Source organism: Carassius auratus, chromosome 37 (genome assembly GCF_003368295.1).
Source record: "Carassius auratus strain Wakin chromosome 37, ASM336829v1, whole genome shotgun sequence".
NCBI lineage: Eukaryota > Metazoa > Chordata > Actinopteri > Cypriniformes > Cyprinidae > Carassius > Carassius auratus.
The window spans coordinates 17,512,813-17,539,818 of NC_039279.1; the positions used below are offsets into that span (position 1 = coordinate 17,512,813).

General features: G+C 35.8%; 1 protein-coding gene across 7 annotated transcripts in view; it reads left to right on the forward strand.

Moving 5' to 3' along the window:
- tanc2b (tetratricopeptide repeat, ankyrin repeat and coiled-coil containing 2b) overlaps positions 1–27,006 on the forward strand; it is a 140,252-nt gene that overhangs the window by 95,826 nt on the left and 17,420 nt on the right. For 5 of the 7 annotated variants that reach the window (XM_026223205.1, XM_026223206.1, XM_026223208.1 and 2 more), the window contains 10 exons: positions 534–682; positions 2,749–2,911; positions 5,299–5,541; positions 14,664–14,789; positions 18,020–18,055; positions 19,215–19,496; positions 20,099–20,223; positions 23,449–23,680; positions 24,460–24,629; positions 25,378–25,985. In XM_026223205.1, coding sequence (XP_026078990.1) covers positions 534–682; positions 2,749–2,911; positions 5,299–5,541; positions 14,664–14,789; positions 18,020–18,055; positions 19,215–19,496; positions 20,099–20,223; positions 23,449–23,680; positions 24,460–24,629; positions 25,378–25,985 — 2,134 coding nt within the window. The remainder of the gene's footprint in view (positions 1–533; positions 683–2,748; positions 2,912–5,298; positions 5,542–14,663; positions 14,790–18,019; positions 18,056–19,214; positions 19,497–20,098; positions 20,224–23,448; positions 23,681–24,459; positions 24,630–25,377; positions 25,986–27,006) is intronic. The other 2 variants (XM_026223207.1, XM_026223211.1) reach the window with 1 other exon arrangement.

Sequence of the window (27,006 nt, forward strand, 5' to 3'; positions counted from 1 at the left end):
TTTCTCTAGCTCTCTCTCTCTTAGTCTCTCTCTCTCTCTCTCTCTCTCTCTCTCTTTCTCTAGCTCTCTCTCTCACACTTTCTCTCTCTTTCTCTAGCTCTCTCTCTCTCTCTCTCTCTTAGTCTCTCTCTCTCTTTCTCTCTCTCTCTCTCTCTTTCCGTGAGCTGATTATGGAGCGTGGTGTGAGCTGGATGATGTAGTTGGTGTCTCTGTCCGTCTGCTCCTGAAGCGTTGTCATGCAGCATCTCTAAAGGAAGACCTCAGGGTGATTTTATACGGCTAAGGGAACACAGAGAGAGACTGATGGCACTGAGGGTGAAGCCTCATTTAAGATCTGTGGGGAATCACTTACAGAATTGTTGAATGTTCATGCCGAATCCATAACTGTGATGCAGTTGTCACGAGCAGCGGAAGATGTGAAGCTCATAATGAACTTTCTCTGTTGTGGTGAGCTGGTTTGTTGGTTTCACTTTACACTTGACTCAGTTTCACGCTCTCTCTCTCTCTCTCTCTCTCTCTCTCTCTGTCTTTAGGGGGGTTAGGTCCAGATCTCGGCCCCCCTCCCTCAGTGGACGAGGCAGCGAACACGTTGATGACTCGTCTTGGCTTCCTACTCGGAGAAAAAGTGAGCGAGGGGTCTCAAGGGCCACAGTACAGCATGGATGAGCCTGATGACGCACAGGTGGGTTACTCAGCTTCACCTCCTGCTATAAATATACTCCTCCTGAAGATAGAAAAGAAACTCGGAAAGACTACATCTCACCTAGTTCACCATAAAGCAAAGACACATTCTAACATATTAAGAAAGTGAAGCTTCTTTAGGACCTTTTTTTTGGTTGTTGTTGTTGATTGTGTTTATTGTGACATTAGATTCATGACAATTTAACACATTTCCTTCTTATTCTTTCTAGTCATGCTGTAAAGCATTCATTATAATACAATATATCATAATATTACAGTTTCTGATCAGTTTTCTTAGGCCCATTTTTAGATCAGTCAAAATATTTTCTATATCTCAAGTGCATTTGTCACTGTTTTATTGCACAATTATTGCACATGTCTGCAAATGACTTAATGAATTAAATGTTACTCACCCAAAACACTTCAGTCATTCTTACTGTGTCAGTGAATTGGCCAATGCCACTAAACTGATTTTAATAATTGAATGAATCATTTTGCATATGATGGCTCACACACTGAAATAATGTTTAGAAGTCAAGAAGAGTTTGACAGAATCCAAGCCATGTGCATTTCGTTATTGTTCTAACTGTGCTTACTCTTTTACATCTTGCTTTAATTAATAAATAATTCAAATCTGGTGTGAACAAGAAATTTTATAGTATAGTTAATATACCTTTATTAATATTAACACACCGTTTTTAATATTACTATTTTGGTTTAATTTATTTTTAGTTCAGTTTTAGTTTTTATTTATTTAAATTTAAGTAAATCAGTCTAATATTTATATTTTATTTAATTTAACATTTATTTCAGTTAACAAAAATGTTAATAGTATATAATAATTCCAGTTAACAATAATAACCCTGGTTCAAAAAAGTTTTTTTTTTTTTTTTTTTACTGTGTTAAAGCAATTTAGAAAAACTGTAATAAATCAACATAAATAGTTAGGGAATAAGAATAACTCACCCCAAAATTAAAATGTTGTCAGCATTTACAGACCACAAAAAGAGATTAATAAAAGTAAATATATATATATATAAGATCCCTAAACACTTTTTCTATGCTATCTGTTTTCTTTTAATTTATTAAATTATTTAAAAGCTCATGCTTTGTGTTCTGCGTTTAAGTTTACTGAGACTTGTTATAGCACTTGTGTATCGCTGCTCTCTTGTTGTTTTTGATTGCTTCCACTGTCCTCATTTGTAAATAGTTTTGGATAAAAGCGTCTGCTAAATGAATAAATGTAAATGTAAATGGTGGTCTGGTGCCGAACTGTAAAACTGACAAAAACACCAAAATAGTGCCATAATCAATGGTGGTCAATACAACAAATGCTATCATGATATACGTGAACTGTTGCTATCATGGTATTATTAACTGTAGGAGATTAATTGTCATGAAAATAATGTCACAAAACAAAAAACTGAATGTTCCTCACTTTCCACAGTGAAATCTCTAGTTCTTAAAAGTGTCAGCTTTATTAAAAAATGATCTTTCCCTCCTGCAGAGTAGAGACCACATACGGCATTCAAACGAGTTTACCTCTAATTAGTGAATTACATAAAGACGGCCTTTTTTCCATTCGTTCTGTTGATACAGCACTTTCAGAACGCAGTCAGCCCATTTCCTCACGTTAGCATGCAGTCCTGAGCACCAGAACAAGAACGGTCTGAACAACAGGAGGATAGTGTTGAATAACCACAGAGAGTGTGTGTGTGTGTGTGTGTGTGTGTGTGTGTGTGTGTGTGTGTGTGTGTGTGTGTGTGTGTGTGTGTGTGTGGACTTGTCACTCTGACCTTAAGTGGTTGTGAGTGTTTTAAGGCAAGGTGCTTTGCCTGTTGTGATGTTTGACGTTAATGGTGGGAGTGGGCAGATTACAAGTGCCATGCTTCATTATGGCCTGCCTGGGGCTTCAGCGCCCACCAAACCCGAACCGACACTGTCTCAGCCTGTCACCGCCGTCCCGTCAGGACGTCCTGCCAGCTGCAGACTTCCTGAGCTGATAGAGATTAATTGGTCAACTGCAAACACAAGCTGAGACACTGAGAGCGAAGGCTTTGTGTGCAGGGTTTAGGAGCGAGCGGGAGGATGAGTCCGTGCTCCACCCTGACCAGCAGCACCGCCTCGCCTCCTGCATGCAGTCCCTGCTCCACCCTTCCTTCAGCTGCTCCAGGACAGGCCGTCACCAGCCCCACATCCACCCTGGAGAGCAGAGACAGCGGCATCATCGGTGAGGGACTCATAAAATTAGTTATGTTTTACAAAAGAAGTGTCTTTTCTTTATTCCAAGGCTGCATCAAAAATACAGTAATATTGTGTCAGTCTGCCCTTTTTTCAGCTCTCTTTCATAGTAGTAGTAGCAGTGGCGGCTCCAGACAATTTTGATTGGGGGGGCAATGGGGGGGTCCTGGTCTTTTCAAGGGGGGTCTCATGAAAACCAACAAAAAATACAGTGGACATGGCTAATAACTGCATATTTCTGCTACTAAACAACAAAAACACCTTTGCAATGTAAACAAATGACAGGCTACATTTGTTATTCATATCCTTCACACTGCACTTTCATGTCAGGTATATTATGCATTTTTATTGACATTGATATTTTTACATTTATTTCCAGATAGATATTATTGAGTTTACAGGCTAAAGTGGTCTTGCTGTTGTAAACACTGTTGCTATTGTAGAAAAAATATTTGCATCACATTTAAAATCTGAATTGTTTTTATTTTTATAATGATAATTCAGAGAATGAGAAAATCTGAATAAGCCTTACCAGTGTTGTGATAATTATTTTTACGTGTTAAAAATAAATAAGTACTGTAATATAATAAAAGTTTATTCAAATAACATAAAAAAGACCAGACCCCTCGATGTCTGTGAAACTTTTCTCCCTCAAACAGCACGCTAGTGTTACTTCTACACTACAGGCTACACACAGCAATATAAACAACGTATCTGCATGTTCTCACATCACATCGTTCTTGTAAAATAATAATAAGTAAATAAACACCAAAATCACCTGGCTGAGAATGAAACACCACTTACCAGCTGCCACGATGTTGAAAATATCCTCTAGCAATTAAAAAATGCGCGTGCAGCATGAGGAATCTTCCCGGTTGGATGAGGTCGTAGTCAGGTGAACGGTCATCATGTTGGTCATTTTATTTACGGCCAAATTATTATTAATAAATTGTACTAATATTATGATTGGGCGTGGGCAGGCATTCACAAAAGTTTATGTTATTACAAAAAAAAATTGAGGAAATTTTGCTTTGACAAAAGGGCACTTAAGGGGCAAAGGAGCAGGTGCTCAAGTGAACCGGTTCTTTCGGACAATTCGATCAAATAAACCAGCTGAAAAAAAAATGGTTCACCGGTTCTTTTGCGCTCGATGTAATGCCGTCATTGGTGATGATTGCCCTTCATTCAAGCCTTTGGTTTACCCGCGCTTATAACATTAGCACAGAATCAGTTCAGAATCAATCACCAAAAGAATCAGTTCGGTTCAGATGCGCTCTGTGTCAGTCTTCACGCTGAATCACACATGCGCAGTTATCATCAGCTCATCGGTTCTCGAATCGGACGCGTCCGACAGAAACGGTTCTCGGTTCAGTGTATGAATAAATGTCGAAATAATTATTATTTATTATGTTCTGCGTAGTTTGAAGAGAAACATTTTTGGATCTTTATCCCGAATATATATATTTTTTAATCAGGAAGAGGCTGGGGGGTCAAATGGGGGGTCAAGGCATTTTTTGGCAGGGTCTTGAGACCCCCCAAGACCCCCCCTGGCGCCGCCGGTGAGTAGTAGTAGTGAAATTCATGTTTTCACACTGAAAAATGAATGCAGCGAGATGAGTTCACACAATGCGCTTCTTTTCTGAAAACAAAAAACTAATTTAATTGAAACAAGCAAGCTGCATTTCCACTTAGTGGTGTAAAATGTGACCCTGGACCACTAAACCAGTCATAAGAGTCAAATTAAATTGAGATTTATACATAATCTGACATCTAAAAAATGTATCTTTTCATTGATGTGTGGTTTGATATGATCGGACAATATTTGGTTGAGATACAACTATTTCAAAATCTGGAATCTGAGGGTGCCAAAAAAAATCGAAATATTAAGAAAATCAGTTGCCCAAATTAAGTTTTTAGCAATGCATATTACTAATCAAAAATTTATTTTTAATATATTTGCAGTAGGAAATATACAAAATATCTTTATGCAACATGATCTTTACTTAATATCGTAATGAGTTTTGGCATAAAAGAAAAATTTATAATTTTGACCCATACAATGTATTTTTGGCTATTTCTACAAATACACCCCAGAGACTTGAGACTGGATTTGTGCTCCAGTGTCACAAGTAAGTCTTTAGATGTAAGAGTATTTTAAGGCTCCCAAGTTCTGTGTTTATGACTCATATCTGAAGATAATGCATTGAAAATCAAGCCAAATGCTACTCGCAAAACTGCAAGAGCTTAATTGATGCAATCACTTTTCATACAGTATTCAAACGCAGCTACTCTCAGTCCACAAACTGACTTTTCTCGTCACAACTTTGCACGGCACACCAGCTGATGTGATCTTGACAGCTTCTCTCCTTTTCCCAGCCACGCTGACCAGTTACTCTGAGCCGACGGACAGGAGCGGGAAACATGGCGATGGCTCCCGAGGCAGCAGCCTGAAGCTCTGGCAGTCGCACAGATCCACCCTGGACTCCAGCTTGTACCGCGTGGACGAAAACATGGCCGCCTCCACCTACAGCCTCAACAAGATCCCTGAGCCCAGCTCCGCCCACTATTCCTCTCACCCCACCCCCCTCTACCTCATGCCCCGCCCTAACTCGGTGGCAGGTGAGTCTGATTTTGCATGTTTGTGTGCTGTTGTTCTTTCCATCTCTTTATCAGTCGTGATTGTGATTTCCTGTTGTGCCACTCGATGCACATAACAATCCCGCTGCTTGGGGAACAGCTTCCTGCGGCAAATCCCAAACATCCAACAAGCGATGTTTGGACGACATCTTGATTACTAAACACGTCTTAAAGGGTTGGGCAACATTCCCAAAATAAGAGTCGGCTCTGTTACAGTTCATGACTTTTGGATTTGAATCGAACTGACCACAAACCACAGGATGTTGAATTGAATTGAAAGGAAACGCAGCAGTCACACAACAATCACAAGAATGATGCAGTGTAGTCTTTATCCAGTCATGAAAACAGAAAGAATGTCACAGAATTTGTCAAACTTTGAATTAATCATTCAAGAGTAGTTCATTACACTTAAATCAAATCACGATATGTATCTGTGAATACAAAGCTGCAGAAGTCGATTTAAATATGAATCCTGCATGTTTTGCGCGTCTCTGTTAATGAATGGCACAGACGTGTGGTTTCAAACACGTGTGATGCTCGCGGTTATTTTCACTAAATGAGGACGGAAACACATGAACAAAACTGCTCTGAGAGTCACTTCATGAGCATTTTACCTTTGGATTAAAACTAGTGTCTTATCATACACAGAACTGTAACGGTATTTGCGGCAACCCGTCAAAATAAAAGTCCGAATTATTTCTCAGTATAATATACATAGCCTACTACTACTACTACAATGAAACAAACATTATTTTTTTAAGGATTAATCACACAAAATTTCTTCCATGTTTTAATTTTAATATTAAATCCCTTTTGTTTGCAAAATAAAATTGTTTTATTAATTTTCAATGATTAAAAGATAAAAGATGAATTAAATAATTGTATTATTATGCCTTCAACACAGATTTTCTGAGGGAAAAAAATGAATAAGGCTACTTTTATACTTTCAAATAATTAGTTATGCTAAAACACAGAATTTGGTAACAATAAAAAATATAAAAAATATAGTCAGAAAAAAAAATCATAGGGACCTAAACATGTAATTTTTGTTAAACTTTTAATAAAGTGATGTGAAAATGTCTATGTTTCATGATTTTTAATTAATTAGACATTCTTTTTAATTGCTAAAATGTAACTATTAAAAAAAGCAATATAGAATAATTAAAACGGGAAAAAAAGTATTTAAAAAATGTTAAAATTAAAACGGAATTTTGGATTTAAATTGAACCGCGGTTCCAGCGCGTACCGAACCGTGTGTGGTGAACCGAACGGTACGGGGTTTCTCAGCGAACCGTGCCACCCCTAATATATATATTTATATATATATATATATATATATATATATATATATATATATATATCATGGAGCTCCACATATGTCATGCAAGAAAAAATGTATAAATCATGTACACGATTTAGCAAATCGAAGGAATGAAATAGTAAATCGTGCACACGATTTATAATTTTTTTCTTGCATGACATATGTGGGGCTCCGTAATATATATATATATATATAGTTTTTGTTGTTGTTTTAAATAGGTTGTTATAATATGTCGTATATATGATCACATTAATCGTAATTTGTACTAAAAAAAGAAATGTTTCTTTAAATGTCATTCTATTTTAAGTCAGCTTCCTTATATTCAAAGTCAGTTCTAAAGGAATGTAAAAGTGATTCTTGATTGTGACCCTGGCGTCCGTCACCCCATCCCAGCTCAGCTCAATCATACAGACACTCAGAGCCATCAAACCGCAGTTAGAGAGCGAATCCGCCCGGGTCGTGGCCTGTGTGTTTGAGCTCTGCACTGCCGGGGCGGCGTTTACAGGAGATAAGAGGCGTCTAATAGCGGCAGTAATGATGAGCCTCGTGGAACAGCGCTCCCTGAAGTAAAAGCTAAATCTGTCTGATGGTGTTGTTATGTCTCTTATATAACGCAGCGCCTCTTCAATGCTGGCTGATTGTGTTATTGTCCAAGTAATCAGCTTTGTTGTATTTATGAGAAGAATCTGTTTTTTTGGAGAGAGAGTGTAATGAGTTATGGTTATCTCATAGGAAAGTGACTCTCAAAAGGGCGAGTGATATAAAAGATTATTTCTTAATTGAGAAAACGGCTGGTATTCACGCTGGTGATCAGGAAAAACCATACAAATCTGTCAGCAGCATTAATCACATTACAAACCTGACTGCGGCAACAGGCTGGAAAATATACTGTGTGATCTTTCTCTTTGAGGAATGTGTACAGAATGAAGTTAAGACACAAATGATTTACTCGTCGTCAGGACCTTTGTTACACCTGTACGACTTCAAGGTGAATTTTTGAAGAATATTATGGCTGCTTTTTCCATATAATAAATCAAATGAAGACTAAGGTTGTAAAGCTGCTAAATGATAAAAAACACATTCAAATTAGCATAAAGGTGATCCATATGACTTGTTGATATGAGTTATGAAGTACTGCACAAAGTAATTATTCCCAGTCGTTACTAGCGTGACTTATGCAGTATATTCCCAGGCTTATGAATTTATTCTAGAAGTGAACCGAGTCAGTATTCATAGTTATTAATGTTCCCCTCCACTGAAAAACAGCTTTATAGGTTGCATTTCAAACGTTAATTTAATATTTATTATTAATGTGGTGGTATTTCTTACAAATAAGTGTAGTCTGTTGTTTTTGCTGGTGACTTATTTTAATAGCCCTAATGTGTGTAGAAGAGTCTACTGTTGATCTAAAGATCTTTTCTTTGTCTTATGCAATGCTAAAATATCTAGAGTTAAAGTTCAAACCCAGATAACCTGAACTGATCTGTGTGACACACGAGCTGAATTTGTGAACAACCTGGCTGTTCTTTCCATAGAATAAAAACATCAGTGGAAACTGGGCTTGTCAAGCTCCAACATTTCATCTTAAAATGACCAGAAAGGTGGTCAGTATGACTTGAAGGTATGTTGCAAAACCTCTAAACGCCATATGAGTAGTGATTATTGACATTTATTAATAATCATCCCCACGGAATCTCTGAAAAATGCACTATGAAAGTCATATGGACTTGAAAATGATGTGTCAGCAACATTTGATACCAAACGACATTGGTTTTTCTTAAAATGAAACCATATTGCAACCACCATATGTGACCCTTGACCACAAAAAAAAAGTGTCAGTTTTTCAAAAGTGAGATCTATACATCAGCTGAAATCTGAATAAATAAGCTTTTAATTGATGTATGGTTTGTCTGGAATCTGAGGGTGCAAAAAAAAAAAAAAAATCTAAATACTGAGAAAAAAACGGCTTCAAAGTTGTCCAAATGAATTCTTAGCAATGCATATTACAAATCAAAAAATAAGTTTTGATATATTTACTGTATACATTTTACTAAATATCTTCATGGAACATGGTCTTACTTAATATCCTAATGATTTTTGGCATAAAAGAGAAATCAGTCATTTTGACCCATACAATGTATTTTTGGCTTTTGCTACAAATACACCCCAGAGACTTAAGACTGGATTTGTGCTCCAGAGTCACATATGTATTTGATCAGTGAACTACAGCAGAGAAACACTGTCAGTCTGTCTCATAAAGTTATCACATGGCTTCACAAGTCTTTGAATATAAAGTCTCCTGGATTATTTTTTTATGATTTTTTAATCGCTTGACAGCACCAGTCGCCATTCACTTTGACTATATGGAAAAGAATGGCTAGGATATAAAAAAAAATTCACCAGTTATGTCCACGGAAAGAAAAAGAAAGCCATCATGGCTTGTAGTGAATCATATGAGAATGATGGAAATGTATTCAGCACGTGAGTTTGTCCAGGTCACAGAAAGCGCTGATTGTTTATTCAGTGCGGGCCGAGCCGGTCGGGATCATGGGAGCAGATGTACTCATTAAACATGTATCATATCGTGTCTTTTACATCAGTCAGTCAGAATCACAATGAGGCAGATCTCCACAGTGGCCGTCTCCATGTCTTTTCAATGCTAAACCTGTAGTAACTCAAGGCCTAACGTGACCTTAGTGTCCGAGCGAGCTGAAGTAATACTAATACGTGTTTCTAGAGTCCCATCGGCCTCCGAGGAGAGAGCTGAGCGATGTGAGACACCATTAGTAACAGAAACCAGAGATTAAAGCCCTGTTTGGAAGAACTAGATTTTCCTGAGGAAATCGCTTAGTGATTGTAGTCCGTCAGAATCACACACGTGTTTGCTAATTCCTAACAGCTTCTAAAAGCTGCAGATGCACTATAATATTAATTAATTGCACTCTTGCTGAATATGCAAAGCTGCATTTATCAGCCCATATTTAGACCTATTTTTATAAGTTCCTGGCTGCTTGAATCCCATCAAGCATAGCGAGAGAAAGAAATCAATAATAAGAGCTTTCACAGATTTATCAAAATGGTTTTGTGATCACATGACTTTCCCAAATCCATTAGATATCAGACCTGCAAAATGTTTTTTGTTTTTGTTTTTTTCATGATTTGCAGTACAAATATCTAAAGCATAACAAAATTGTCTTAAGATAAAAAGTCTTGTTTATTGAAAAATGTGAACAGTAAAAATGAGGAAGAGGAAGCTAGTTTATTTTTCTTACTCCTCTGGCAGGTATTTTGTCTTGTTTTAAGAATAATCTTCGTTCATTTTGAGACATTTTTCAAAATTTAAGAAATAGTTCACCCTTTGTAGTGAATGGGTGCCGTCAGAATGAGAGTCCAAACAGCTGATAAAAACATCACAATAACTCATACCACTCCAGTCCTTCAGTTAACATACTCTGAAGCCAAAAGCTGTGTGTTTTTAAGAAACAAATCCATCAGTGATGTGTTTTAACTTTAAATCATTGCTTCTGGACAAAATAAGAGTCCTTTATCCATAATATCTGTATCAGGAGAGAAATCTGCACAGATAAAACACCTTTTACATGCCAAAACAGCTCTTATCAAATATGTAGGTGGATTTTAATGTGACAGACAACAGAGTTTGGACTTTTTCTCTAAACGATGCATTATTATGGATTATGGACTTTAACCTGAAGCAACGGTTTAAAATTAAAAAAACATCTTTATGATGTATCTGTTTCTTACAAACACGTTGCTTTTTGCTTCTGAAGACATTAATTGATGGACAGGAGTGGTGTGGATTATTGTGATGTTTTTATCAGCAGTGTGGACTCTCATTCTGACGGCACCCATTCACTGCAGAGCATCCATTGCTGAGTAACTGATGCAATGCTACATTTCTCCAAATCTGATGAAGAAACAAACTCATCTACATCTTGGATGGACTGTGGGCGAATATATTTTCAGCAAATTTTAATTTGTGGGCGAACTATTTATTTTTGGTCATTTTGTTTCTCAAGTATACGTATCTTGAGTTGTACGAGACAAAAAACGTTTTTTTTTTTTTTTGCAGTGTAGAGACATCATCTGTATCAGTACATGTAGTTGTCACTTAATTGTAACTCAAACAACGCTTAAAAAAGCTAATCACGTCCGAATGAGATATGTGTAGGAGAAAAAAATGAAAGTCTGATAAAGAAGGCAACGATATAAATATTACTGAGGTAAGTAATAATCTCAGTAAAAAGGAGAGCGAGAAATACTCACTATCAGTCCAAATGATGGGATCTGAAGGAGGAAAGAGAAAGAAAAAAGTGTGATGATAATGGGAAGGTAAGGGAGTATGGGTGAGATGGAGATAAGATGAAGGGAGAGGAGAATGCTGGCTGCTGATTGGCTGAGCTCCGGTGATGGAGGAGATCAGAGCTCGGCGTCAGATTCTCATCCACACACAGAGAGAGAGACCTGCGGAGAAACCAGGAGCTGAGGAGCTGTGAAGCGAAGCGGAGGAGTGCTGAGCGTAGATTATGTAATGTGTGGAGGTATAGCTGAAAGGAGAGATACTGAAGACATGGAAACATCCTGATTAGAGCTTTCTAGAAGAGAGTGAAAGGCAGAAGAGGGATGGAGGTGTGACGTAACACATAAAACCTGAGCTTAAAGGGATAGTTCAGGTAAAAATGAAAATACTGGCATCGTTCACTCTCCAAACCCTGACGCCCGTGAAACACAAAAGAAGATGTTTAGCAGAATGTGCAGGCTGGGGACCGAGAATGAGGATCTCATGGAGCTGTTGAGCTCAAAGATGACTTCATTTGCACTTTAATTCAAAGCATCCGAAAGCCATGTGACAGCTAAATGTCAGATGTTTTAATAGGAATTAATACTTTTATACAGCAAGGATGCATTAAACTGATCAAACGTGATAGTACATTTGAAGTGTTACCAATTATTTTTTTTTTTAAATGAATGCTGTTAAAAATATGAAGCAGCACGTTGATAATAATCAGAAATGTTTCTTGAGCAGCATATTTTCATGATTTCTGAAGATCATGTGACACTGAGGACTGGAGAAATGATGCTGAAAACACAGCTGTGCATCACAGAAATAAATGACATTTTACAGTAATTACAATAGAAAACAATTATTTTATATTGCAATAATTTTCACGGACTGTTTTTATGTAATCAGATAAAAGCAGCTTGAGAAGACTTTCGTAATAGCATTTGATTTGCATTGACTAGTTTTCTGATTAGTGTTTTGTTATTTTAGTGTTATTTATACACTATTATAGTTTAAAAAAAAAAATATATATATATATTTTGCTTTAAATATATATTTTAAATAATATATAATTATATAGAATATAATTTGATAATACATCATTTATATTTCCAGTTTTCATGAAAATCTTTTTTTTCTTAGTTTTAGTTCATTTCAAATAATTTTTTTTACTTCAAATTAAACTTATTTCAGAAAGTTGCCAATGCATAATGTATTGTTTGTTTGTTTATTAATTTATCATCTATATTATAATATTATATTCATGGACTGCCCGTGTTCCAGTGTAACTTATGTAGCCCCGCCCCTTTTCAGAAGATTAACATGATAACTTTTGTTAACTCAACATTAAGTAAATCCACCGTTTAATTACTCTTCAACAGTGATGTTATAAAGTCACCACAAAAAATGAAATTCAAAGACCAAATTCTAAAGATGGCTGTGCACTTGTTTCTTTTACTCTTGAGGTCTATAGAGATTCTGCCAGATGTTTTCTTTCATGTCATACAAAAGTCATACAGGTCGGGAACAACATGAAGGTGATTAAGTGGTGACAGAACCTTCATTTTTGTCTGCTTTACCCTTTTAACTCGGGCTAAACGAAATCATTTGCACATTTGTATTCCCATAACAAGACTCTAACTGGTCCAGTAAGGGCAGCTCAGCCTGACTCAGCTCAGTTTTAATGCATTGGAAGGTCCTCATGAGAACAGAATATCTTTAATTCTATTCGAAAGCTGCAGTAATTGCTTGTTTCCCGATCTCATTGCAAGCAGAAGCTGAGATTCGTCCGCCTGCGGTGCACCTGTGACTCTGCACACACTCGTTTTCACACACTCAAACTCAATTTTAAAAGTATTATCTCAGGACAAGGATGTCTTGTCATATACACACAAGCACACATGATAGCACACACAAGCACAGCCAAAATTAATTTTATCATGATTACTTTTTTTTTCTTTTTTTTGTTGAGTACCCTTTCTATTTCATCCGATGCACTCACAATGAAACATCCTTTCAAACATCAAACCAGAAAGTCATTCTGAGAAGGATTCTTGAGCTCGTCTAAAGCCATCGAGCTGAAAATGACACAAACTGCGTCTCAAAAAGTCTCACAGAAGATTAGAGATTTGTGTCATGATTACTTCATCATTGCATGAAAATGTGATTAATAATAATAACATTAATACTGCTGAAATCATATTTATAATATAGTAATCATTTTGCACATTAAAAGCATCATGAAAGTGGTCCATATGACACACTACAATACTTATTAATGAAATAATAGTTTAAAAATAGTATTTAAACAGTTTTTATTGTATTATTTGTTTTTTATTTGTATCTTAAAATCAATTCCTTGAATGCATCCATAATGGACATGAGCTGACATGGACTAAAATTGAACAGTTACTAACATTAACAAAAATTAATAAATACTTTAACAAATGTATAGTCAAATATTGTCAAAAAAAAAAAAAGCATTCAGAATTTGCTCAATATTTTCAAAGCATTTTCTCAGATATGAACTTCAAGATGTTTACTCACAAATGCATATGAGTTTGTAACTAGATATAAACAGAATTCTGAGGTCAGAGCTGTTGAATAAAATGTCACAGTTATCTTATGTGTTTGTTATTTCATGCTGGAAACAAAAAACAGAACACAAAATTCAGAGAACAACAAACTCAGAATTGAGATGTAAACCAAAATGCAATTTGCAAATTCTGAGTTTATATTTACCAATTCTGACAAATTTTCTATGAATCGTAAGAATCTGAATTGTGAGATAAAAAGTCGTAATTAACTTTTTTATTGTGACAGAGGCTTTTATAGAAACTAAATTATTTGTTTATTTATTCATTTTATTAACTTTTTTTTCTTTAAAGAACAAATAATAACCTTGTTAAAATGTTGCACTAATTGTTATTAACATTGAGAAGCACCCAGCTCCAGTTCACACAAATCCCGTCCCGACTGTCAGCCACTCTGACTCCAGTCCAACCCCTCCCCAAAATTCCCAGCTGCTGCTCTCATCCCATATACAGAAGCATTCCTGCCCGGCTCACTTCCCATGGATCCCAGTCATCTCCAGTCCTCACACACACTCACACATTCAGTCCAGTCAGAACACGCTCATGCCAGGACACAGATGGAGACGTTCCTTCACAAGAGTTTAGAGACTTGGAGAGAGTGGCTGTCCTGGACCGACGGATAACTGTAGTGTTCAGACCTTCAGTCTTCCCGATCCGGATCATCTCCAGCTTGTCACTTTATACTGTAAATCTGGGCTTTCATCAGATTAAGATATGCATTTCATGTGACAAAGTGTTTGTGTGCTTCGTTATGGAATGAACTCATGCAGTCACATCCTAAGGGTTTCTTTCTTAAACTCTCTCTCTCTCTGAATGTTAGAATGTTTGGTCTGATCAGACGAGCTCATCTTCATCCTGGTGTCTCATCACGTGTTTTCTGTCCCATCAGCCACCAGTTCGGCTCATCTGGAGGACCTGGCGTATCTGGATGAGCAGAGACACACCCCCCTGCGCACCTCCCTGCGGATGTCCCGGCAGAACACGGGTGCGGGCCGCTCCGGGCAGGACCTGCGAGGTGAGCGACGGCTTCCTCTCACAGATCAGCAGCTTGATGCTCTCATGAGTGTTTGTACTGCGTCCTCATCTACTCTGTCTCCATCACTGTAATATGGAGATAGAATCGTTGCATAACTCCAAAGAAATAGATTGTGATCCACAAATAAATGTAAAGAGATTTTAAAAAATTAACATATTGGCAGATAAATAGAACGAGAATCTTAGAGTCTCACAAACATGAATTAAATTCACAAATAAATAAAATGATATTCGCAAATATAAAAAAAATTCTAAATACACAAATGTGTGCAGAGGATGCACAAATGCACAGGAAGTGATTAATAAAGGAATGCCAAAGTTTGTGTTGTAAAAAGATATTGATATGTTTTTAATTTGCAAATCTTATTTTATTTATTTGTGAATTTAATTCACGTTTGTGAAACTTTAAGATGTATTTGTGGATTTTCACTCTATTTATTTGTCAATATGTTTATAATATATTTTTATATATATATAATATTTAGGTCATCTCTAAACTACAAATACAAATATGCAAATATTTAATAATAAATGATGCCATGATTTATTATTTATTATTTATTTATTTTATATTTTTTGCATAAAGCTTGTAGATATTTTGATATTTAGATGTTAATATTGTCTACAATTTCTAAATGGATGGAAGTTTTTTATGTAATGCAAAAACATAAATCTTACATTTAGGCCGAAGATGTTTTTTTTATTATGTTTATCTTGTTTTTTTTTTGTTAGTTAGTTTGTTTGAGTGCCAAACAGAGGTATTTTAGTTAACTAAACTAAATCCATTGCAAAAAAAAAAAAAATGGTTTTGTTACTTAAAGTAAAATAAATGTTCATTGAAATAAAAATTAAAAAATATGTATCAAACCTTAATAACTACACTTGATACACTAAAATAACTAAAATTAAAATCAAAACTAAAATAAAATAAAAATTAATAAAAACTATATAGACATTTAAAAAAAAAACTAAAAAACTAAAAACGTGACAAAAAAAACATCAAAGTTACTAGAAGTTTACTTAAAATAAAAGTAAAAAATAAAAACCCATTTTAAATATTAAATAAAACTATAATAGTATCTCAGTGATACTCGAATAACAGTGATGCTGCACATCCTCAGATGAAGGAAGTGTTTTCACTCAGGCTTCTGCTGATGTCCACTGGGTGAGGATTTATCTGGACTCCTCTTTTATCTCCAGCAGATAATTAGGAGAGCAGGGCCTTGGAGTGACCTCAAATCCCCCGTTTCCCCCAGATGCCCTCACACACACACACACACACACACTGCTCGCTCGGGGACGTCCTGCTGGTCTGGTGAGCCGCTCTCACCTGGTGAATAATTAAAATAGATCTCACTGCATCCGGTTCACAATCAGGAGAGAAAAGGCCAAGGTGACTCTCCTAATGTGGCTTATTATGAACCAGCACCTCGAGGAACCGTCGTCCTCCTGACAGCCAGTAACATCTGAAGTCAAACTCAAACACAGCATTCATGGCATAGTTTTGCCACAACATTTATATAAATGAATAAGCATATAAAATAAAATAAAAGAATAAAATGTAAATGAAATGCAGTGGAATTTAAAAAGTAAAAAATATATAAATTGTGTTGAAGTGATGTGTTCATTTTAGGCTAATGGAACTGCAAAATTTTTTAAATCAGTTAACTTTAAAATTTTGCAACTACTATATAAATGTTTGGTGTCGGTATGTTTAAAAAAAAGTTTTTTAAAATACTCATCTACTCACTTTATTTGATCAAAAATACAGTAATATTGTGAAAAAATTATTTCAGTTTATTTTCAATTTAAATAATATTTTCTATGTGAGTATATTTTAAAATGTAATTTATTCCTGTGATGCAAAGCTGTATTTTTAAATCTTTACTCCCATCTTCAGTGTCACATTATCCTTTAGAAATCATTTTTAATTATTTTTTGTTATAATTGTTGAAAGCTTGTATTTTTCACTGGATTCTTTGATTAATCAAAAGTTTGAAAGAACAGTGTTTATTTGAAAAAAAAAAAATTTGTAAAATGTTTTTATCACTTTTGATCAATTGAATATGTCCTTGTTGAATAAAAGTTTTATATATATATATATATATATATATATATATATATATATATATATATATATATATATATATATATATATATATATATATATATATATATATAATAAATCATATCGACCCCAAACATTTGAGTGGATACAGAAGAAAAAAAAAAACTTTAAACACTAAACTTTAACATTAAAAACATTGCAAAATGCAAACATAAAAAAAAAAGCAGAGGGATGATTTGAACTGATTTGTTCTGGCAGTGAACACTGTGCCACACAAATGTAGTGTGTAGAGTTTAACTTATGAAACACGTAACATAACATTCTTGTAAAGTAACTTAAGTGCAGCACTTTCACTATTAGTCATCATGATCCGCCGTCTGTACGTGAGCGAAGGCTTAACTGGATTAACTCCGTGTGAGCTATTTACTGTCAGGACTGATCGCTAAACCAGTCGCTTGATTTGAAGGAGTCTGACAACAATGCATCTGTTTTATAGCCCTCACAAAAACTCTACACCTGAAGTGATGGCATATCAAACACTTAAGCACTAGAACGTTTTCATTTACCACTCATGGCGAGAGATGTTTCCTGAGCAGCCAATCAGAACACTAGAATGATTTCTGAAGGATCATGTGACACTGGAGACTATTCAAGAATATTCAGCTTTAACAACTCAGGAATAAATTATATTTTACTGTACATTACAATAGAAAACAGTTATTTTAAATTGCAATAATTTTACATAATAATGCTGTTTTTACTGAATTTTTCTTCCAAGTATTCACATTTTTAAAAATAAAAATGCTTTGGTGAGCGGAAGAGACTGTTTCCAGAATGTTTGACTGTTAGGAGTTGCGTCAGACTATCGCTCTCACCATTTAAAAAGTGTAAGTGTTGGATCTTGAGATCTTTGGATCATGAACGTGGTGCTTTTAATGCACACGTTTTTTATTTAGACAGTAAGTAGGAAATGCTGTGTTCCTCACATCCTCACGTTTCCCTCCTCTCACCTGAAGTCTTCACCCACTGCGTACTTTATTTGGAGTGATGTGCTTTTTTCAGTGCATGTCTCTCTGTCTCTCTCTCTCTCTCTCTCTCTCTCTCTCTCTCTCTCTCCTGTCGCCTGTCTGTGTGTGTCTCAGCTTCCGCTAACAGTCATGCCTGGCAGTCTCAGTCACGTAAGTGTGTGATCTTACAAAGACTGATCATGTCCCGTCTGTGCCTGTGATAGCCGAGGATAGCCGTAGTGCTCTGTGATCTTCTGTTTTGTGTTGTGGATCAATTAGTTGTGTGGTAGCTGTGCAAATGTGGGGCCCTATAAAATATATCTTTTTTTTATTATATTGTATTATACATTATGTGATTATATAATACTTGTTTCTGTGCATGTGTAAAACTACAGTACTAGTCTGTATTGCATGTATGATTATATAATTGTATATAATACTGTATAATAATATATAATATATTTTTGTAAATAATAAAATAACTATTATAAAATAAATAATCTTAAGTGTCAATTCATCAAAATTTAGATTTAGATGCACCATCTGAAAGCTGAATAAATCATCTTTCCATTGATGTGTGGTTTGTTATAATTGGACAATATTTGGCTGAGATACAATTATATGAATATCTGGATTCTAAGGGTGCAAAAAATCTAAATACTGAGAAAATCTCCTTTAAAGTTGTCCAAATGAAGTACTTAGCAATGCATATTACAAACAAAAATTAAGTTTTGATGTATTTACAGTAGGAAATTTACAGTTTATATTCATTGAACATGATCTTTATTTAATATCCAAATGATTTTTGGCATAAAAGAAAAATCGTTAATTTTGACCCATACAATGTTTTTTGGGTTATTGCTACAAATATTCCCAGAGACTTAAAACTGCTTTCGTGCTCCAGGGTCTCAAATTATATGATATGATATGATAGGATATGATATAAATTATTTTTAAATGTACATATATAAAAAATACACATAATATAATAAATTATTTAAAATAATTACAGTACTATCTTATATGCATAAGTATAGTTAATAATTTAATAAAACGTACATAATATAAATTGATAATATAAATAATAATATAAATTCATATTAATACAACAACATAACTCTGCCTTATTTTTATTACATTTTAATTGATTCTTTATTTCCTTCTTAAATCATAGGGCCCTAGATATGAGTGTTTTTATGAGCGTATGTGTCCGTTGATTGGTTTTGTTTGCATTTTAGTTTATTTCTGTGTGTTTGTAATGTTTGAGAGGGTGCATCTGAATATATTTCATGCACATTAATTTGTTTAAATATTTTTTGTCCTTCCCCAGTGCGATTCGCTCCGTACAGACTGCAGGACATCGCACTAAAGCCGCTGCTCTTCGAGGTGCCCAGCATCACCATGGACTCTGTGTTTACTGGCCGTGATTGGCTCTTCCAGGAGATTGACGCTTACCTACGCACTGCCCACTCTGCCGCTAATCGTGGCGTGGTTCTGGTGGGGAACATCGGCTACGGCAAAACGGCCATCATCTCACGCCTCGTGGCTCTCAGCTGTCACGGAAACCGCATGCGACAGATCGCCTCCGACAGCCCACAGGCCTCGCCAAAACGTACGGTTTATTACTAGTATATGTGACTTTTGCAGAGTGTACTGACTATCTTCAAATCTTCAAAGATTATTCTGTGCCGCAGTGAAAGCTCATTTAGGCAAAAGCTGAAGTGTGTAACTTCTGCGCCACCTTCTCTGTATAATGAATGTAATACTGTATAATCAACATGGGCTCATTAAAGATATCCCTATCTATATTTCTAGAAAACTCCTTATTTTTGCATTAATTCTTGTACAATACTCTGTCATGGCCTTAACACACTTTTACCATAGTGCATGATTTATTAACAATTATTTTGATGTTTGTATCTCATAAGCAGCTCCAGATATTTGGCTTTTCTGCTGAAGTAAACTTGCTCAGTAGCGCACCCGGTACAGCATTGCACTTGTGATGTAAATAACTCGAGTACGTAAATGTGTTTGCGTTTATCATCACTTTCACTTAGGCTCAGAGTAGAGTTTAGTATAGATGCTTATGTGATTATCAAAAGGGATAGAGTATGCATAACTGCGATGTTATGTAAAATACAGAAATTTCAGGATAGACTTGTTTTTCCTTTGAGCTTGGGTTTAGTGTAATTCTTTGTTTTCATGTGTGTTCAGATGGAGATGGCATCCCTCTCACGCAGCCGCAGCCTTCCCATGGTACACTGGGAGGAGGAAGTTGCCCTGGAACTCCAGAAATGAGGAGGAGACAGGAGGAGGCCATGAGGAGGCTTGCATCACAGGTACACACACACACACACACACACACACACACACTGGGAGGTAATAATGCATCAATGTACTGATTTAAGGAATTTAAATATAATTTATAATTAAATAATAATGCACCGTGTGTTTCAGAGTTTTCTCAGATTACATGCACACTCTGTGGAAGCTATGGAATTACTATGGAAGCTTGATTCTGCCATGGGATCATTAATAATAATTAAAGGAAAATATGTAATTGAGACATTTTTCAGTCTAAATTGCAAAATATAACCTCAAAATTCGGACTTTTTTTTTTCATCTTGTAATTTTTTTTCTCTGAATTCAGACTTTTTCTCAGAATTTCTTATATGCTATATGCTATACCTATTTTTCTCAGAATCAGAATTGAAAAGGGCCTGAATTGGGATAATATTTATTATCCCATAATGGAAAAAAGCTTCCATACGGAGCTTGAGGGACTGAAGCTAGGACAATTCCATTTTAAACAAAAACAATAAATTGAAAACATTTAAAAATACAAAATAACTAATTCAGATCAGCTCGAATGTTTATGTTCTGAATATTTTTATGTTGAAACAAATGTGATGATTATATATTCTTAATATTTTTTTTATACTCTATTAAATGATTTGTTGAAATGATAATTTGGTGAACCTATGAGATTTTAAAAGGGCTCTTATCTAAATGTGTGTGACAGAAATCATATTTCAATTACTGGATTAATATCTTTGTGTTACATGATATGTAAATCTATTATGCAGATTCAACAAAGCTGGTTTCTCACTGAAGCTGAAAATTTGGTATCAAGCCAACCTCAACACACACACACACACACACACAGAAGGTTTCCCACATCAATCTTCTCACACTAGATCTCATTGACTGGTAGATTTGCTTCATCTCACACACAAAAGGCCGTCCTAACCTGTGCGGGCCTGCTGTCGCGCTCTCAGCTATTGCATTATGCAGATATGTTTAAAAAAGAGAAGTAAGTTTGCCAGTGCGCCTCATAAAATATTTATTCAGGCAGAAAGCAATTCTTTGCCATGCTATTAGATCTAGTTAAGTCAGTGCATTAATAATCAACTCTCTCTTTCTACCCCTCTGGATGCTTTAAGTCCCTTTTAAAACATTTGTATGAGTATGAATTAGTATTCAAATATAGTTGATCCTCTCCGCATCTGATCTCTGACTTCTCCATCTTCTCCTCCACCTGCGCCGTGATTTGTGTCTGACCGGAGCTTTCCTCGTTAACCCATCACACCTCATTAACTGAGTTTGTGGAGCTTGAGGGATGTTGCTGGTGTTTGTTGTTCTTGTTTTTTGATATTGTTTCTCTGGAGTCCACTATAATGCATGTCAGACTGAATTGTCATGCAGAGATGCAGTAACTGCTGCATTTAGACATGAGTGAGACACATTCATCTACACCAGAGTAGGTAAACACATGTGGGTTATGTGTTAGCCAACCGTTGTTGTTAATTCTCTGAATGGTGATGTTACAGAGGGCTGTGCATTGAACAGGAGCAACCACACTCTTATGTTTGCCTATGAAAGAGTATGAGTGAAAATTTATTTTATTTTTGTTTTTACTTACATTAAAGTTTGTATTTGCTTATGACATGAGCATGTAGGCTGTAAAATATTTGAATGTTTTTAAAAGAAGTCTCTTCTGCTCTCCAAGGCTGCATTTCTTTGACTGAAAATATAGTAAAGTCTATAAGGTTGTGAAATATTATTACAACTTAACATAGCTGTTTGCAATGTGAATATATGTTAAAATGTAATTTATTTCTGTGATGCAATGTTGTATTTTCAGCATCATTACTCACAGTCTTCAGTGTCACATGATCTTCAGAAATCATGAAAATATGCTGATTTGCTGCTTGAGAAACATTTTTGATTATTATCAATGTTGAAAACATTCACATTTTTGTGGAAACGGTAATACATTTTATTGATTAGTATTCTTTGATCAATACTTGACAGAAGTAGAAATCTTTTACAGTCACTTTTGATCATTTTAATGTGCTCTTGCTGAATAGAAGCACACATTTCTCTATCAAATGAAAGATACTAAACCCACTAGTTTATGTAAATATAATAAATAATATTAGCATTAGTTATTATATTTAAATGTTAAAATGTACAATATAAAAAGTGTATACATTATAACTAAATATATAAAATCTAAACATGAACTAAAGATCAGACTATAGAAAGATTCTGTTTTGAATAAGTATTAAATCCCATATAACCCTTACCCTAAATAATACAATACAATAAAATGTGTAATAAACTCCTCTTCTGCTGCATTGCAAACCATGCAGTTTTGAAAGAGGGTTTAGCCAGGAGGTCAATATGTGACGTTTAGATCTTTTATGCATGTCAAAGTTCACCAAACTCAACTGAATATTTTTAGGAAGATGCAATAAGCATGAAGCTCCTGAGCTTTCAGAAGCACCATAGGCTTCCAGTCTGACTGGAGCACATTACAGTAACTATCTGCCTCTCTCTCTGTAAGTTGTGCTGAATCACCAGCAGCTCTGGGCCTCCTGCGCGCTCTGCTTCACGCTTACTTCAGAAGTGTTGAATAATGAACATCAGGACAGATGAAGGTGAAGTCGGAGCTGGGAAGGTGTCACTACATTGAACACTTTAGCTGTACTCGCAGTGAAAACACAATGCAGTCCTGATTTGTCCCTTATTTTCTACTGACGCTTCCAATTTCAGGTGCAATAAGTATGTGCTAGAATCATAATACAACCCAACAATGCTTAAAACTGCAGATGTCAGCTTTCCACCATCTTTCTAACTTCAGTGACACGCCCTCTTTCTAAAGCCCCGCCCTCTCGTACTCGCCAGCCAACCAGATGTCAGCAATCCTAAATCTGCAAAATGATTTGCATGCAGAAAGGCTCACAGAAAATGTTTTCTTAAAATAGCATAGTTTAATATAATTGTTTAAACAACTCTATATTATAATATTAACGGTATGTTTATATAAGAATATGCATTTAGTATATTTGTGTTTATTAGAAAAATTTTGTTTTTACTACAGCCACAGCATATTGTCTTTCTGCTCTTAATCTGGAGACTGTTGTTCCACATCATAATCAATATTATTAGTAACATCATGTTATAATTGGTTTGTATTCCAGCAAGCTGGTGATAGATCAGCACAAATCCTGCAGTCTGGTGTCTCTCTCACCTGTGCTTCTCTGTGCCGCCCCCTGCAGGTCGTGGCGTATCACTACTGTCAGGCAGATAACGCCTACACCTGCCTGGTTCCTGAGTTTGTGCACAACGTGGCAGCACTGCTGTGTCGCTCGCCGCAGCTGGCCGCGTACAGAGAGCTGCTGCTGAAAGAGCCGCACATACAGAGCATGCTCAGTCTGCGATCCTGCGTCCAAGATCCGCCCACTGCCTTCAGACGAGGCGTGCTCGAGCCACTGGATGCACTTTATAAAGGCATGGGACATCAACAGCCATAAACACACATGAGTGGATTAATCAAGAGTTTGTGTTTATCATCCAAGATGTAGTTTGTTTCAACCTCGCAACAGATTTGGAGAAATGTTGCTTTCCATCGCATGCTCAGAACAGTGAATGGGTGCCGTCAGAATGAGAGTCCAAACAGCTGATATGAACAACACAATAATCACCAAAAAAACTCCAGTTTAACGATTAACGGATTGTGCAACCAAAAGCTGCATGTTTGTAAGAAACAAATTCATTTTTTTAAACAGTTGCTATAATATTGATTGATTCAGTGAAGAAGTCATCTAATCCGAATCAGGAGAGAAATCTGCACAAATCAAGCACTGTTTACAAGCCAAAACAGCCTGGGAATTTGGATGAGAGGACTTTTGGATTTTTATGGACTACTATTTTGGCCAGAAGATAAAAACGTGTTAATGATGGATTTGTTTCTTACAAAAATGCAGCTTTTGGCTTCACAAGACTTTTGGACTCTCATTCTGACGGCACCCATTCACTGCAGAGCATCCATTGCTGAGCAAGTGATGCAATGCTACATTTCTCTAAATTTGATGAAGTAACAAGTTCATCTACATCTTGGATGACCTGAGTGTGGGTACATTTTCGGCAAAAAATGTAAATAATAATAATAATTTAAATAAAATAATGATTTTGGTTAAACTATTCCTTTAATGCACAATAGAGGCAGAAATGTAATTCAGAAGATTCCCTGCATGTGTAAATGTTTGCATGTTGCTGTTTTTCCTCAGAGAGGAAGATCACTCCAGATGAAGACCTCATCATCCTCATTGATGGTCTGAATGAGGCTGAGTTCCACAAACCAGACTACGGGGACACGATTGTGTCTTTCCTCTGTAAGACCATGAACAAGTTCCCAGTCTGGCTTAAACTGGTGGTGACTGTCAGAACCTCCCTGCAGGTGAACACACAAACACACTGTGACTGTTCATGTGTCTCAATCTCACACAACGACAGCTCGGACTCGTACCATACAAATACATTATAATAACTGAATCATTGCATATTTCCAATATTTGAAATATTTACAAAAAAATACAGTAGGATCGGTAAGATGGTGGAATATATTTATATTTAATATATTTTAATACCTGTTTAAATGTTTTTTTTTACTTATTTATTTCTGTGATGCACAGTTGTATTTTCAGCATCATTCCTCCAGTCTTCAGTGTCACATGATCTTCAGAAATCATGGAAATATGCTCAGAAGTTCATTTAGTTATTTTTTTTTTTTTTTCCCCACTTTTTTAATTTCATGGATATTTTGGTCTGTTTTTTGTGACATGAGTCATTTATTTTGAGTTAAAAATCAGTGGAAAAACGTAAAATTTTGAAATTGTACATTATTCATATGGTTTTATCGCATTGCTAGATTATTGATTGCATGTGAACTTCTAAAATAGGCTTTTATAAAGACCTATTTTTTTTGTACCTATAAATGCACTTATTACAAAAATCAATCAATTTTGAGTATTTAGTACAAAAAAACTAACAAGGTTGCAATATTAAGATGCTTAGTCAAAATAATGAATTATATAAATATACCAAAACACTATTTTATGGTGCATTTCGCCTCAACTAAACACATCAAAATAACAGCTACAAAATAACATAAGCTGGAAGTTACTGATCTTACCGCTTTCTTCCAGGAAATCACCAAACCTCTGCCCTTCCACCAAATCTCTCTGGACGGCCTGGAGGAGAACGACGCCATCGACCACGACCTCCAGGGCTACATCCTGCACCGCATCCACAGCAGCGCAGAGATCCAGAACAACATCTCCCTCAACGGAAAGATGGACAACACCAGCTTCGGCAAGCTCAGCTCCCACCTCAAGGCCCTCAGCCAGGGCTCCTTGCTCTACCTGAAGCTCACCTTTGACCTGATCGAACGTGGCTACCTGGTGCTCAAGAGCACTAACTACAAGGTGGTCCCGGTCAATCTAGCTGAAGTTTACCTTCTGCAGTGTAACATGCGCTTCCCGACGCAGTCGTCCTTCGAAAGGGCCCTGCCGATGCTCAACGTGGCCCTGGCCTCCCTGCACCCGCTGACCGACGAGCAGATCTACCAGGCCATCAACAGCGGCTCGGTGAAGGGCACGCTGGAATGGGATGACTTCCAGCAGAGGATGGAGAACCTGTCTGTGTTCCTGGTGAAGAGACGGGATGGGACGCGCATGTTTGTGCACCCTTCCTTCAGAGAGTGGCTCATATGGAGAGAAGAAGGAGAGAAGACCAAGTTCCTCTGCGATCTCAGGTCTGACTAAATGCACTGGAATACCTGCTCATCTGCTCATAAAGAAAGTTTAAAACAGCCTTAGATGGTTTTCATGTGTTCTGCTGGTTTTTAAAATGGTTTTGGCCACACAGATGAACCAAAGCATCCACAGAGCAGCCTGGTCAAGGAAGGAGTTTAGAGAAGTAAAATGAATACCATCCGTCCATAAGGAACAAACCCACACAATCTTAATTAAATAGACATATATTTAGCTGTAAAACAGGAATGCAATTTCAAAATACTCAAGACATGTTTTCATTAATTTGTATAATGTATGTATAAAAACTGGTTTATGCACTAATATGTCAAAGCATGCAAATTAGACGCCAATCAATAATGGATTTTACTAATTCAATAATAATTTGTCTAAAGGAAGGCAATAAAAATATATTGTGCAAACACATGTAAAATCTATATATTGAATCAATGTCAGGGTTATTATTCTTAACTAAAAATAAAGCCCTAAAAGAAACATTTTCATTAATTGAAATAAAATATGCATTTTATTTTACCTAGTAGGCAACATCTTTGTTTAGTTTAAGTTGAAGTACTACAATCCATAGAGAAATTATACAATATATAGAGAAATTTTATATATATATATATATATATATATATATATATATATATATATATATATATTTATAAACTTTAATAAATAAAAAAAATTATAATAGTATGTCAATATTACTAAAAAAAAACAGTGATCAATGTGTTAAATAATGTTTTGGTCTCCCACCTTCTCATCATCACCTTTTGACATTTTACAATTGCATTAAAATGGATCACAATTCCTGTTTTTCCCTTCCCAAATTTAAGACCTCCTCAAATAATTATTAAGAATTTTTTAAGATTTGCATTTATGCATTTATTCAAAGTGACTTACAACAGAGGAACAAATGCAATTCATTAAAGAACCAACAACCTAAATGTTATATCATTTAAGATATTTAAGACTTGAAATTTCCATCAAACTGAATTTTTAGATTAAAGTGTTGAA